The sequence below is a fragment of the Chelonoidis abingdonii genome, chromosome 1 (genome assembly GCF_003597395.2).
Source record: "Chelonoidis abingdonii isolate Lonesome George chromosome 1, CheloAbing_2.0, whole genome shotgun sequence".
NCBI classification, from domain to species: domain Eukaryota; kingdom Metazoa; phylum Chordata; order Testudines; family Testudinidae; genus Chelonoidis; species Chelonoidis abingdonii.
The window spans coordinates 355,113,836-355,128,617 of record NC_133769.1 but is presented as its reverse complement, the minus strand read 5'-3'; the positions used below and the strand labels follow the sequence as shown (position 1 = coordinate 355,128,617).

Below are 14,782 nucleotides of genomic sequence, written 5' to 3'. Positions count from 1 at the left end.
TTTTATTTGAACCAGTTTGGGGCATCTGAACACCTGACCCCTTGGATATTACAAAGCAGTGATAACTTAATAGCGGCATATTTAGCTTACTTTCCCTATCTGGGGCTCAAGCAGAAACTAGAAAACTAACTTACAGAAATGCTGACAGACCCCAATGTCTGTCTAATATCAGCAATCTGCTTACTTTAAAAATGAAACAAGCACCTTCCAGAAATTCACATTTATTTATCTTTAATACTTGTTACAGCATATTTTTGTCATACAGATTTCAATTTCAAAACCTTCTAGCTGTAAGATCCATTGTTACTGGTTTTTGATTCACATATCAGTGCTACACCTAGAAATTTAAATTATTTGCTTTATTTTAGGCATTTTCCCCCCCAAAAGGCAACATATACTTAAAACAAAAGAATTCACAATACACACAGAGCACAAAAGTGTTTCTAGTGTATCTGGGAATATCTTCTTGAAGGGCATGAAATATGGTCCTGTCATGATACAGCTGGGCAAAGAAAGTAACAATCCTATCCCAGCTCTTGATAGTCTAACGTGCATGACATAAAAGCAGGGAAAGTTACATTTCAAAATGAGGTAGTCAATCTTTGTTGATGGTCATTCCCTAATACACACAAACTCTTGGACCAGGTCTGAAAGATCCTTTAAGGAACTAAGTACATAGGTGGACCTACAGTTTCAGTGATTAGGATGAAGGCCTGAAGAAAGCCCTGTTAAGCAGAACAGAGAACTGGTCACCTTGTTAAAAATCTAGGAAAAGTGGTAAGGGCCTGATCCAAAGCCCACTGAAGTGTATGGAAAGACTCTGATGGGCTTTGAATCAAGCCCTTAGATACTAGAAGAATGGTACAGCCTGAGTTTGGCCTACAATAGATGGAAGCAATAACCATCTTCTAGAAGTCTGAGCAAGGGAGTGGATAAAGCTAATGGAAATACTGTTTTAATGTAAAGATTTGGGGGGCAGAGTCAAAAAAAGGCCTTTTTACAACACTGAAAAGAAATTGAAATGTTCCTTTAAAAAAAGAAAACAAAAATGCTACAGAAAATAGCAAAAAGGCAGAGATGGAGGGAGAGAAAGGAAAAAAAGATTTTTTAAAGACAGTCGTTTTTGAAAACCAAAGCGTTTTCAAGACATTTTAGTTCAATCATCTCTAGATCTGACAATGTTCCTGCTGCAGTCAGTGGAAGTAGCTGGATTAGGTCCTTATCCTCTTATGAGTGGTTGTACATTCCCAATGTTTAGATTCACTTAGTCAGTTTCCTTTCTTGCCTCCAATAAAACATGTTAAAAATAAACCTAGATGTTATCTTAAAATACTATTGATTGTGTCTTCAGGTTTTAACTTTTGTTTGGCAGTGGACATAGAAAATGTGGATAGTTTTTATTTGATCTAAAAAGTTTTAAACACACAAAAAAGTTAAGGCCACTATTGTATTGTAAAATGCGCACACATACACCCCTCATAACGCTAGAAAATTGACCCATGTGAATGGACATTACTAATAACTGACAGATTTTAGTCCATTTCTAAAGAGCTCTTCCCCTTGCACGAGGATGCTTCTCTGGTCTCACTCTTTATAGGCTCCAAAGTGATTACCTGCTAAAGACAGAGCGTGAAAGGTCCAGACTGCTGAACCTGAACATAAATGCCTCCTTGTTCAAATCATTCCTAGGACAGCGGAGCAAAAGCAAGGATATGCTAAGAGCTCTGTCAGTAAGAGAAACAGACGTATGGAGTTTATCAAAAAAAAAAAAAAAAAGGTTCAAAATAAGATCTATTTTGTTCCTAGAAAATGCTGGATTTTGTGGGAATGTAACAAGCAGCCTGGAGTAAGAAGAAATGTATTTTAGGCTGAGAAATACAAACAAAACTGGAATTCTAAGAGACCCTTGGGTCTGTTTGTTGCTTTGAGACTTTATGAAATGAAATTATCTAGTCCTGTTAGCTTAGAAAGGAGGCCTTTTGGAAGAAGGCTTTCATTGTGAACAAAGCCAAAGCTGCAAAGTGAGAGGACTCCCTCAGCCATTTATTAATGCCAAATATGCTGTCTGCATGAATTGGGCAGTTTGTCTCTTTTGGAAGCCCTACAGAAAGCCAACTAGTGCACCTGCCCTGCTGAGCACTGCCTCACGCTTTGGGATAACGGTGTCCCAACAGTTTAACTGCGTTTTGAATAGTTTGCCCTGCAAACAATTTTTAAAAGGCCTTTATTGAACCACCATCAGCAAGCAGACCATGCAGAATCTCATCAATACACAGAAAAGGTAAAGAAAACAAGGTCTAGCCCCAATTATGTGTCACTTAATATGATCTAGCAAGCACGAGTACTGTGTCAGGTTTCCTCTCCAGGAGAAGAGTTTAAAGAAAGTTTCCCAGTGATGCTCTGAAAAAAAAAAAAAAATGAATAAAATGTTTGTGGGAAAGCAACAAGGAGGAAGAAAATACCCACCTCTCTCTTTGGCAGCAGCAGATATCCTAGCCCTGGACCTAAGGGAAGCAGTCAGGGAGGAAGAAAAGTGATAAATTGTGCATGGCTAATCAGTTAGAGAATTAATCAACAAAAGTGTGTTCAGGGGCCAGTCCTGTTTGTTCTGTGCAGAGAACAGAAACAACCATACAGTACATGACAACTTGGTTAAGATATTGCTGAAAACAAGAAAAATATTTAGCTGATTCCTACTATTCTGCTTTAAAAAAAAAAAAAAGTCTTTCCACCCATGAAATCACATCCCAATGTGGTTTTGTTCCTACTCTAAAATAACTGCTCCACCCTCCACCCCTCACCGTATCAAAGTGGTTTGTATCCCCATATAACTCTCCAATACAGAGGCGACAACTGTCTGAAGCCGAAGGAACATGAAAACTCAGCTCCCTATCACGGTTTGTTTTTAACTGGAGGTTGGAAACAATAAAAGTTCTGCTGGAAAGCTTGGAGAGACTCGCCGTCACTAAAGACAAAGGTTTGCCTGGAGGAGGCAATACTCAGCAACTGAACAGATGTGGTGTTTCACTGTCCAGGTTAGAGTATTAACTAATTAGTCTGTGTCTCACAGAAGACAGCATACGTGCAGTTTGTGTTGATAGGGGCAAGTTCTAGGGCAGATCTCAGCTGGGGCACTCCTGTCAGAGCTCTGGCAATTTACACCAGCTGAGACGCAGCCCCTACATTGAGATCCAGTTGAAATCAGTGAGAGCTTTGCCATGGAGTTTAGTGGTCCCTGCGTCTGGTCAAGCACACACTTTGTTAGTAACTTTGGAAACTGATTTTATGAGGATACACAGAGCCTTGCAGGAATCAGGCCCCACGCAAGCATGTTGCAAAGAGGATGTAATGCAGCATTTGATAGTAGCAGAACAGGAAGGCATGCCACCATGGGTGACTCAATCCATGTGCTTTATTGATTGAGGTTTGCTATTGGAGCAGACTTCCAACTGACAGCCACCTCCTCTACTCCCCCGCCCCCCGTCCCGCCAAGTGAAAGGCACAGTGCTGACAAGCAGGTAGTAAAGGAAGAGAGGAATCACGGGTGAACAACGTTTTGAATATAACTCTGTAATAAGGGCCTGATCCTGCTCCCATTGAAGCCAATGGAGATAATGACCACTATTATTACAGTACCACTTTAGTGCTTATGCCTGGACTTTTCAATCCATTGCTTCATGTACTGAACTTCCAAGGCCCGGGCTTGCAGCACAGATTTGGGGTCACCGGGATTGCTGGCACGCAGGTCCAAGTGATGAGCTCCTTCTGGGATCACAATTGCAATGAGAGAGTCTGTGATATTCCGAGTCACTCCACCTCCAGACCACGGGTCCAATCCGCCATTGCTATAAGGAAAGTCCATATAGCCCATTAGATTACAGTTAATATCCTGAGTGACAGTACCTGTGTGATAAAGCTAGGGGTCTCAACAGCCACTCTTACGATCAGAGGCTCAGTATTCAGGACAGACCCAAATTCTACAAAGTCCCCCTGCTCTGTGGTGTTCTGCTTCAGCATTCTGCCACTAACTACAGCCCAGACTATCCCCTCCCACACGAAAAAGCCATGGAAAGGAACATCTCATGAGGACAACTCAGTGAAAAATTCAGTGCAAAGGTTACTGCAGATTGCCACACAAGGAATGGGGCCTTACTTGTTGATCCCAGGAGATGACAAGAAGCCACAGGGAAGGAGAATATGGCCCTGTCTGCCCATTCTCCTAGCAGAAGGGCTCCTTTGGGCCTACCCAAGTGAATGGGGCTACTTGTGGAATAACATACCACACAGTGGGGAGTAAGGGTATCACATTCTGGCTCAGTATGATTTGTATGAACTCCTTGGAGAGACATTTCTGCCACCACTGAAATCCAGCTCCTCATGAGACAGAATGTGGCCTTTCTTTCATAGAATTCAGCAACAACATGCAACAGCTTAACCATGAACTGAAGTAGCCTACATTCACTTAAACTTACTGGGGGAATTGAGCCATCTTCATTTGCAAATTTGCATTCAAATGGGTATACTTTACAACACAGATTGCCTTTTCCAGACAGAATAAAAGTGACTGTCGCAGAGTGATAGGTCGGTATACTTCTATCTTCTCTTTTCCCTTCTGCACTTTCGGTACCAAACTATTCATTTATTTAGGCCTTTATTTTAATGCCTTTTGTGCAAAAATAATGGAGCAACTTCCCTGTTTTTACAGATGGGTCAACTGGGAAAGGTCCAAGTTTTTCAAAGTGCCCATGAATTTTGGGTGCCCAGCTGGAGACTCCATCCGGTGGACAATTCTGAAAATTCAAGCCCTACAGGCAACAATCTAAACCCCACTGAAATCCATGGGAGGCTTTCCACTGGCTTTGGATCAGGTCCAATGTGCTTTACCTGAGTCTATACAGCAAATCCTATTTCTAATCAAACTGAATACAGATAAAATCCTCATCAGTTCCAGAATGCTCCCTTTTACAGACTAATCTCCTTTTAGCCTGGGTCCAGCAATCACTCACACCCCTTGCCCATTGTCCTTTGTTCCAGTTTCTTTCAAGTAGCCTGGGGGGTAGAGAGGCTCTATCTTTAGCCAACTGAAGACAAAATGGAGGGGTCTCCCAGGGGTTTAAATAGACTCTCTCTTGTGGGTGAAGACCCCCTCCTCACTCCTATGCAAAGTCCAGCTCCAAGATGGAGTTTAGGAGTCACCTGGGTAAGACACATGTCCATGCATGACTCACAGTTTTTAATGGCAGATCCATTGTTTACAATCTACCTTGAACATTCTCAAGTAGACTTCTTATGTGGATTGGAGCATTCCAAGATCCATTGTCCTTTAAGTGTTTCTTGATTAGGTACTTAAATTTCAACATTCCTTTCTCCAGGAACTGACCAAATGTTCTACTAAAGTTATTTAGAAATCAAGCCAGTACACAGCCAACATTTATAACATTCATAACTTCAAATACAAAAATGATATATACATACAAATAGGATTAATACATTCAGTAGATCATAACCTTTACGGAGATATGCTGCGTGGCATATGAAGCATAAAACACATTCTAAGCATATTTCCATAAAGCCTTATGAGAGGTACCATCACATAGATGCCTAGAGGGACAGGGGTCTGTTAATATCTCACAGCCATAGCGTTTCATAAAATTATCAGTCAATTACACTCAAAACATTTATCTCTCTCTCCAACTTTTGACCTTGAAGAACTACAAATAAAAACTGACTGCCTTTGAATTATAGTGTTGTTTTTCCTCAGTGGAAAAATACAGGAAGTCTTGCATCTCTCTTGGTACCTCTAATTCCAATAAATCTTAACATGGCTGAGGAGGAAAAAAACATTCTGTATTTGCAAAACAAAAAAGCATAGAGCTGCACAATGAGCAAAATGCATTTGATTTAAAAGGTTGCCTGAATCAGCCCAATGCCTTAGCAACAGTAGGTTGAGTTGCTGAGAGACCCAAAATATACATGGACTTGAATTTCTTGGTCCCACTCATGTGGAAATTAAAGCATGCAGCAGGAAAACACCACCATCCTTGGCTTTCATGGGAGAGTCTGGCTGCTCCATCCACAATTCTGGCCAACGTGCCAAGTGATGGCATTGGCAGCACTGATGCACATTGAGAAACAATGCTCAGTAGGGGCTTTATCCTGGAAGGTGCTGAGTGCTTGGATCCTGATCCACTAAGGCAGTTAAGCATGTGCTTAACTTTAAGCATATGAATAGTCCTATTTACTTCAATGCAGACTTAAAGTTAAGCTTAAGTGCTTTGCTGAGCATCTTGCAAGTAAAGAGTCTGAGAATACAAGAGAATAAATTCAAGCAAATACTCATTTTTATCCAAGTGAAATAATATCCAGGAGTCAGCTATTCCTCTCTATTCACTACATGGTTACAATGCTTCTTGAGGGACACGTTCCAAAGCAAATCATCATCTACAAGGTCCTGGTGAGGCTTTGAAAAAAAAAATCAAGTTTCCAGTGTAGAGTTCCTATTTCCCACCCCCAACATTAGTTCTTTAACCCTGCCATCACTGCCCACTACTGACAGTGCAAACAGAACTTCCTAAAGGGCCCTGACCCTAAAGAAACATCCCTATGAGAAGCTCTCAACCCATCTTCTCAGACCAGTGTCATCTGTCTCCCTCACCCCCTGCCCCTCCTAGGGACCAGGAGAAGCACCTGGGAGGAGCCTTCACAATCTGACTTCATCACTCTGAAACATGCCACTCACAGCAAAAACTCTACAATCCCATGTGTTAACGGGATTAAAGTATGGTTTCCACCATGATGCAAGGTCTCCATGCCATGACAACTGAAAAACTGAATAGCTTCCAATAAGACACTCTGGTATGAAAATTGCTGAGAGTGAAAGAGTCGCTGCAAACACCAAACTCACAAAACTAAAGTTGTAATAAAGGTGCACTCTCCTGGAGAGCCATACCGCATTGGCTGTGGTCTCAGTAGCATTCACAAGCTGAGAGAGTTTGATGGAAGATCTCCAAGGAGATACAGAAGTGGTGCTGGGGATTTCTCTGAGTCAATACTGACTAATGCCTCAGCACGGCGCTCTAGGACACTGCTGCTAAGGGTGTCATCTTTTGGATAAGAGGGCAGAAGTCATGACCATTTTTGTTTCTTATGCATCTCAGGGCATTTTTTGTAGGAGTAGAGACATCAGTTCCAGTATCCTGGCCAAATTCCAATCTGGGTAATTACATTCAGCCTGGAGAAAATCCACTCAACAGTTCCATTCCAATATAGTATGCTTCACTCACTGTCCTAAAACTGTTGTGTCAGTTGCTTTGCAGTTAAACAGATGTTGCATTTTACTCCATGTGGGGCTGCATCTCCATGGTGGGTGTAGGGATCCGTGCTCTCTTTCTCTCTATGGTATTGATAATATGCCTGTCCAAAGGGAAACAGCTCAGCTTGTGGTCCAAAGCATTGTCTGTAAAGCACTTCTTTTTCATTCAAAAGCTTTTCTGGTTTAAAATGCCCTCAGCTGGCATAAATGCTTAAACATGCTTTAAATATGTTTGTTTGCTCATCTGTCAATTTCTAAAGCAGAATCATACTGTACAATTGGAATCTTATTAAGAGCAAGCAACAATTTGCACGAACTAAACTAGATGATTTGGGGTTGTTTTTTTTTAATCATTTAAAGAAAGTTTTCCGTCAAAGCACAATTTTACACTTTGGAGCAGATACCTGCTGGGGAAGGAACAGCAAGAGACCAATAAGAGAGAAAAGCAATAGGCCTTTGGAGCTAAGAGACCAAAGCCACAGGCTGAAATCCTGAGAATAATCCCTGATTCAAGACAGGATGCCTTACTTTTAAAATACACAGCTATTTACTAGGTCCCAAAGACTAATTCTGACTTTCGTTGAAGACTTTTCTTTTCTAAAGGAACTTGAACAATTTGAACAATAGCACAAGAGGTGTCTCAGGGAGCTGCCAGTGGTAGGCAATCACTGGGTGCTGCATCAGAAGGAAGACTGATCTCCCTATCAGAGTTCCTAGCTTTCTCTCTTTAAAAATAAAGGGAGGGAAGAAATCGAGACAGCTGCTTAAGAAACAATGATTAATAGTTGTTTGCTGAAAGCTGTCTTGTGTTAGGAAAGGAGGGCTGGTTTGTGAGTTTGGAGTCTATACTACAAATTATATTTATACTCTCCTCATTTTCTTATTAAAAGAAGGATCATTCCCCATGTTACAGAGACTAGGAGATGAGCTGTAAAAGATTAGGCTACTGGTTTCTATATTGAGAGGTAGACTGGCAGGAGGCCCGCAGAATCTCTGCTAAAAGGGCCTGAGAATGAAACTGGTCAAAGGGGCCAGACAGAGACCTAGCAGACAGACAGAAGGGCAAGGAACCCTGGGAAGAGGCAAGTTGATGTGGACTTGGTGACAGAGCTGACAGGCAGAGCCAGGGGCTGGCAACAACCAGTATTCCCGGAGTACCCCAACAAGGGGGTGTGTGAGGCTGGGCAGCCAACATCCCAGAGGGAAATTAAGAGACTCAGGCCTTGGCCAAGAGAACAGAGGGCTTGAGACATGAGCCAAATGCTGGCTTCTATTTTCAGGGCCCAAAGATAAGGCTTTCAAGAGGGTGGGTGGCAGCTCCCCTGTATTCAGCTGAGGGAGCGAAGGTTGCTCCAGCCCACAGCAGAGGCTGTGACTCAGGGTGACAGATGGGGCAAAAGACTCCTGATGTTGAAGTTTGTGTTTTTTAGACTTCCATTTATCGGAGAAGGGATAGCGCTCTAATTTAGCTGGAGAACTAGATGGCATTACCGTCCTGGGATGCTATGGCAATGACCACATTTACAGGTGGAGAGACAAGAGCGTTTCCTCACAGAAACAAAGCCGCACTCCACAAAGCCATAAGCCAAATTCACCCTTCAGAGGTGCACATGCAACTCCCATCAAGTTCAGCTGGGACTCCTGGCTACGGCTACACATTAGATGACACAAAATGTGGTAGAGGCTTGCGGTTTTGGTGCTCAGAGCCCCAGATTCCCCACCAGCAACTCATGTTGGTAGAGGGGGATTGTTACAGAAGCTGAAGTAAGCTCACCTGAAGATGATGTTACTGTGTGAACTGATGTTTTTCCCTCCATACACAGAAGGAATCCAGGAAGGGCGAGGTCTCACTTTCCAAAGTTTGAAGCATTCTTCAGAGAAGACATGGAAGTTCCATTTCCTAGGCTCAAACATGTCATTGACACCATCTGTGCACATTGGCATCACCATTTCTGTGCAAGCCTGGAAGGCAAAGCAGGAAAATGTAACAGTGGCCTCTGTGGGACACTTTAAATATGTTAGTTATGCCTATAGCTGTACTGGAAAGGAGGACTTCTTTCAATGCCTTACATAACAATAGATATTTGCTACATATTAAAATGCAGACACTGAGCCACAAACTACTTGCCTTTCCCACTGACCTCAATACCACTAGCCAAAGGACACATCAGAAGTGGTTCTATTTGAATAAAACCAGAATCAATTTACCCTTTTAAATTTACATGGACTTAAATTCAGGTTTTTTTGCTGGAACTTAATGGTTTGCTTCTAATACAAATGTTGGTGTGAATCTTAAACCAATTGTCAAACACCCAGGAGCCCTGGGTTCTGTTCCCCGCTCTGCCACTATCTTGCAGTGTGACCTTGTGCAAGTCACTTCTCCGCTATATATCTCTGTCTCCCCACCTATAAAATGGGGATAATGGTACTGACCTTTCATTCTCAAGTGCTTTGTGCCCTACAGATGAAAAGTGCCATAAACATTCATTATTTTAATTTTTGATGATTTTCCCTACTGCATATCTGCAGGTCACCAAGACATATTACTCATGTCATTAAAAAGGTTCCACCCTATTCACCACCATACATACCAGCTCAAGATAAAGTTCAGGTTCTGTTAACTGATTTCACAGATAAAGACTGAAATAATGTTTTAAGATCACAGTCTAATTCAGAGAGCTCATCTAACACAAACTCCTTTGTTGGGAAGGCCAGGACTGTTCACAAAAGCTAATGATAATCCCTTGACACATTCCTATTGAGTTCAAAATGAGCTTGATTTTGGAAAAAATGAAGTCTGACACTCAGCTGGTGCAAACGGCGCAGCTTGTGTTGATTTCTCAGTGAAGGTATGCCAGTTTACAGCAACCAAGGATCTGCACCCATATATTAATGCAAGTTAAAAGATTCTGACAGAATGAATTGAGAATTCACAGTAGCTTTGGCACTTTGGACATTTTGGAAAAGGTTTGTGTATGTACCTGATAGTACCAGCCCATCAGCCCAAGATTTCTTGTGGCACTCTGAGACGTGTTAAGGCACGATGCAGCTCCTGAGTAGTTGTAGTAGACATTTACTGCCTGGAAAACATTCTGTAGCAATAATTTGTCTGGCAGTTTGGGATTCTTCAAGAACTTGCAAACTACCTATAGCAAGAGAAAGGGGAGAATGTCTCTAATGATGCCCTTGACACACACTGACCAAACCTGAGAACAAGTCGGGTTTGGTGCACTGCTTTCTTTTGAAAGTTTTGTCAATCTGAACTACAGCATTTCCTGGACACCCTATTTAATTTTATGCTATATTCTACAAAGACAATTATATTAAATCAGAAAAACAAATATAAACTATTACGTGTAATACAGAGGAGTTATTTTGCTACTAGTACCCAACATTTTGAATTTCCCAATTTTATTTCAACTGTACAATCTTAATATTGCGTTAGAGGTTTCTGCATCTGAGATAAATGAAGGGGAGGGGTAGTTCCCTTTTATGGAGACCCAGCCGGCCCATTAGCTATAAAATCCATCTTGGTAGCTGCTCTCTACTTGCTTTACCTGTAAAGAGTTAAAAAAAAAGTCTCCAGATGAAGGAAAGGGAGTGGGCACCTGACCAAGAGAGCCAATGGGAAGGCTAGAACTTTTTAAAGTGGGGAAAAAACTTCCCTTTGTCGGTCTGTTGTTCTCCAGGGAAGAGGGTAACAGGGGAGCAGTTGTGCTGTGAGAAGCTGAAGGCCAGATGTGAAAATCATCAGATCATATCTAGAACTACTTATTTGAAAACCTCCAAATATGTAAGTAGGTAAGGAATGTTTAGAAAGACGTGAGTAAGGTTATTTCCTTTATTTCTGTAAGGATTGTGGACTCCTCTGTGCTAACCCCCAATGCTTTTGTGTAGCTTGTAACCTTTAGGCTGGACCTCAAGAAGGTTATTCCTGATGTTTAAATTTTGTATGTGGTTTTTTAAATCTAGCAAAAGCCTAAGTTTCAGATGTATTTTCTTTCTTTTTCTTTTTAATAAAATTTACCTTTTTTACTAATAGGATTTGGATTTTTGTGTCTGAAGAGGTTTGTGCACATGTTTTTTAGTTAGCTGGTGACAACAGATGATTTCTTTGTTTTCCTTTCTCGGCTCTTCCCCGGAGCAGGGTGAAAGGGCTTGAGGGTACCCCAAATGAAGGAATTCCCAAGTGTGCCTTCCTGAGTTCCAAGGAGTTTTGCATTTGGTGATGGCAACATCCACCCACCCAAGGTCAGAGAAAAGCTGTAACCTTGGGAGTTTAATACAAGCCTGGAGTGGCCAGTATTAGAGTCCTTGCAGGCCCCCACCTTCTGCACTCAAAGTGCCAGAATGGGGAATCAGCCTTGACAGCATCCAATTCCCTTGCTTTATAAAAACAGCTTATGCTCTATAATTAATTAGAAAAGTTAATAAATAATTTGGAGTTCCTTTGGGATAAAAATGTCTCCTAAAAATGTAAGTTCATTGCATCTAGCACAATGGGGCTCCAATCCATGGCTGGGGCTTCTAGATGCTACTGTAATATAAATCAACATAAATTGGGAAGTTTCTCATTTTTCAAGTGATACTGTTTTTAATCACTCTAGCAGTTTTTTTTATTTCTTCAGCTCTGGAAAACATATTGGAAGGAGGCACTGTCCTGCTGGAAAATTCAATCAATGCTGGGTTTTGTTTGTAGCTCAGGGTTAAATCCTGGCCTACATCACACCATGATCTGCCTCTACACAGATTTTTCCCCTTCCCAAACAGAAGAGGTACGTGGCAGCTGACTTTTGAGCACAGCTCCCTTCTTATCTCCTGCTCTGTGGAGGGCTCTCAGTAAGTCTGGGATCTACATGAGAAAGGGCAGAGACTGAGCATCCCAATGGTAAGTATGGGGAGGGTCAGGGCACATACATCAGATCCCAGTCCCCAACCCAGGCCTCATTTGGGTGGCCATGGGAATCTCTGTTAGTACAGCTCCTGCCAGGGACTGGGGGAGATGCACCAGAGCTCTAGAGCAGTAGTGAAATCACATGGATGCCTGTGCCAACAGTTGTGGCGACCTGCAGACCTTCTGGGATCTACACGATTTGGCGGCAGGCTCTCTAGCTCATTGTGGGAATGTGTGTGTGTTGGAGGGAGGGGGCACTGTGCAAATCCTGTCCCTGTCCCCATGAAAAGATAATCAGGAAGAAATTCTGGGAGGGGATATTTGTGTAACTTTCCTCTCCCCTTAGCCTCTCCCACAGACTTATGGGGGGCAGAGGTGTGCAATCCAGCCCCCTGCAGGGTGCGGACAGTACCTGTAACTCCCCCTGAAGCTGAAGGGAGTTGCTGGTGCTCAACAGAATATAGCTCCCTTTGGGCTGCGAACAACATTCAGTAAGATGTGTTCTTTCCTCCTGTTAGCTAACAGAGTGCCTAATACAAGGTAAAATCCTACCGAAGAAGAGGTAGTTACCAGTTTTAGCACAAGTTAGCAGGTTGAAGTAGGGGCCATGGGGGAGCCTTGAGTTGTCTGTGACCTGCGAACTCAGGCAGTTCATAGTTTTAACATGAGTGAGCAGGTCACAGGCAACTCCAGGCTGCCCCATAGTAGTGTTAACACAAGTTAACCTCTACCTTGATCTGCTAACTCCCACTTCGTCACTAGGATTTTACCTTGTGTTAGCTAACAGGAGGAAAGAACTTACACTTAGGCATTATCTTTATTAGTAAGTCACCAACTCTTCTGCCATCATTATTAAGAGAGCTTTCTGCCTTGGCTAGTTTCAGTGCTTAGTTTGTGCCAGGGCTTGCCAGGGCTGAGCCCCGGCACCGCTAGGCTTGGCAGTTCATAGCCCTGGCACCTCTGGGCTTGTTGCATCAGTTATGAATGTAAAACAATTGCTTGAGACCCAGCACCTTATTGCTTCAGCGCCAGCACCTCTTCCATTATAAATGAAGCACTGACTACTTCAATGACCAGCTCTGTCCCTGAGCAGTTTAAGGCACTAAAAGCTCACTCACTAGTCCCTGGTGCCTTGCAGAAGGAAAAGATGAGAGTCTAAAGAGCTGCAGACAGACCTACTTCTGTAGATCAAGCACCGGGGTGGAAGCTGAGAGACCAATCACTTCTCAGAGGGCGCCATCCACCCACACTAGAGAAAGGATTATGCAGACACATTCAGCTATTCTAACAGTTTTCTTCCCCTAAGCTCTCAATACCCTTCTCACTCAGCTAATCACATTAGTTTTGTCATTAGAGCTCACATTTCATAAAAGGTGCCTAAACAGCTTAAGCCACCGAGAGAGGCCGCATACATTAGAAGCGCCAAGACAAACAGAAGGAAGGATTTTCTATTTCATATCTTACTGAGCCACTCTGGCTCACTCAAACCTTTGAGCTCCCTCTATCAGTAACAGAACAGCAAATTCAGGGATGGTAGTGAGGCAGTAAAGTGCATCCTTCAAGCTGTATTTAGACAGATAAGAGACTGAAATCGAACTGAGGGTATTTATGCTGATGGGAGAGCAACAAAGGACAGGTGAATTTCCATTCTCCCCCGCTTTCCTTTCTTTTCCCTTCCACCAGTCAAGTCTGTGGTTATTTCTGTATGCATGTTTCAGCTTTTGTTAACAAGCCAGAGCAAGTCAAGCCCACGTATGCACACAACATGACAATACACAGTGCGAGGACGTAAGAAAACCACACTGAAGCCCAATTCAGCACATCCCTTACTCATCTCCAGATTCGGCTTTCGTTGCCCACCCAAAGTAGTACCTCATGCTCAAATCCCAGGGACCATTCCTAAGGGAATGCTCAGTATGAACAGAAGTGCTTGGGTCCCATTCAAATAAACCACACTACCTACATTAGCAAGATTTTCCCAGCAGGATCAATCCCTTATGTAGCATATAAAACCAGGTCTGCTGACTAAAGGAGATCAACAGTTTGTCTGTTCAGAATTTAGGTTTAATGGAGGATAAACACTGGTATTGACTCTCTCTCTTTTAATTTTACCTACTGTACTTCACTGGTAATTCACAGTAGCTCAAAATGACTCAGAGGAATTCACTGAGGGTTAACAGAGTAGAGGCAGGCAAGACCACGAAGTGGCTCAAAGGCAAGGAGCACTCCAAATAAGTAAGCTGGCAAATAAGGAAGAGGATGTGGAGAACTGCAGCCAGGAGGTCAGAACACAGCTGCAGGAACAGTCTAGTTCCAGCACTTTGGGCCTCTGAAGACCAGAGGGACTTGGAAAGATCATAAGAGGGAAAGGCAACAGCTGAGATCATAGCAGATGAAGGTATGAATAAAGAGAGGAGCCGAGGGGAAGTAAAGACCGATAGCAACTTTCCAATAAGATGATGAAAGAGAAAAACAATGTTTTGGGCTGGAGGATTGGCTCTACAGAGCCAACATGGAGTAAAAAAGAATTAAACATATTTTTGGACACTAAAATCAAGCAGATGCGACTCCAATAC

The 14,782-nt window shown here is 42.6% G+C and overlaps 1 protein-coding gene across 6 annotated transcripts in view; it reads right to left on the bottom strand.

Moving 5' to 3' along the window:
• Nucleotides 1-205: 205 nt before the first annotated feature.
• PRCP (prolylcarboxypeptidase) overlaps nucleotides 206-14,782 on the bottom strand; it is a 104,430-nt gene continuing 89,853 nt past the window's right edge. For 3 of the 6 annotated variants that reach the window (XM_075061780.1, XM_075061781.1, XM_075061778.1), the window contains 4 exons: nucleotides 10,294-10,458; nucleotides 9,087-9,274; nucleotides 3,637-3,845; nucleotides 206-2,400 (listed from right to left, as the gene is read on the bottom strand). In XM_075061780.1, coding sequence (XP_074917881.1) covers nucleotides 3,641-3,845; nucleotides 9,087-9,274; nucleotides 10,294-10,458 — 558 coding nt within the window. In that variant the 3' untranslated portion in view covers nucleotides 206-2,400; nucleotides 3,637-3,640. Of the gene's footprint in view, nucleotides 3,846-9,086; nucleotides 9,275-10,293; nucleotides 10,459-14,782 lie in introns of all 6 variants that reach the window. The other 3 variants (XM_075061779.1, XM_075061777.1, XM_032771757.2) reach the window with 1 other exon arrangement.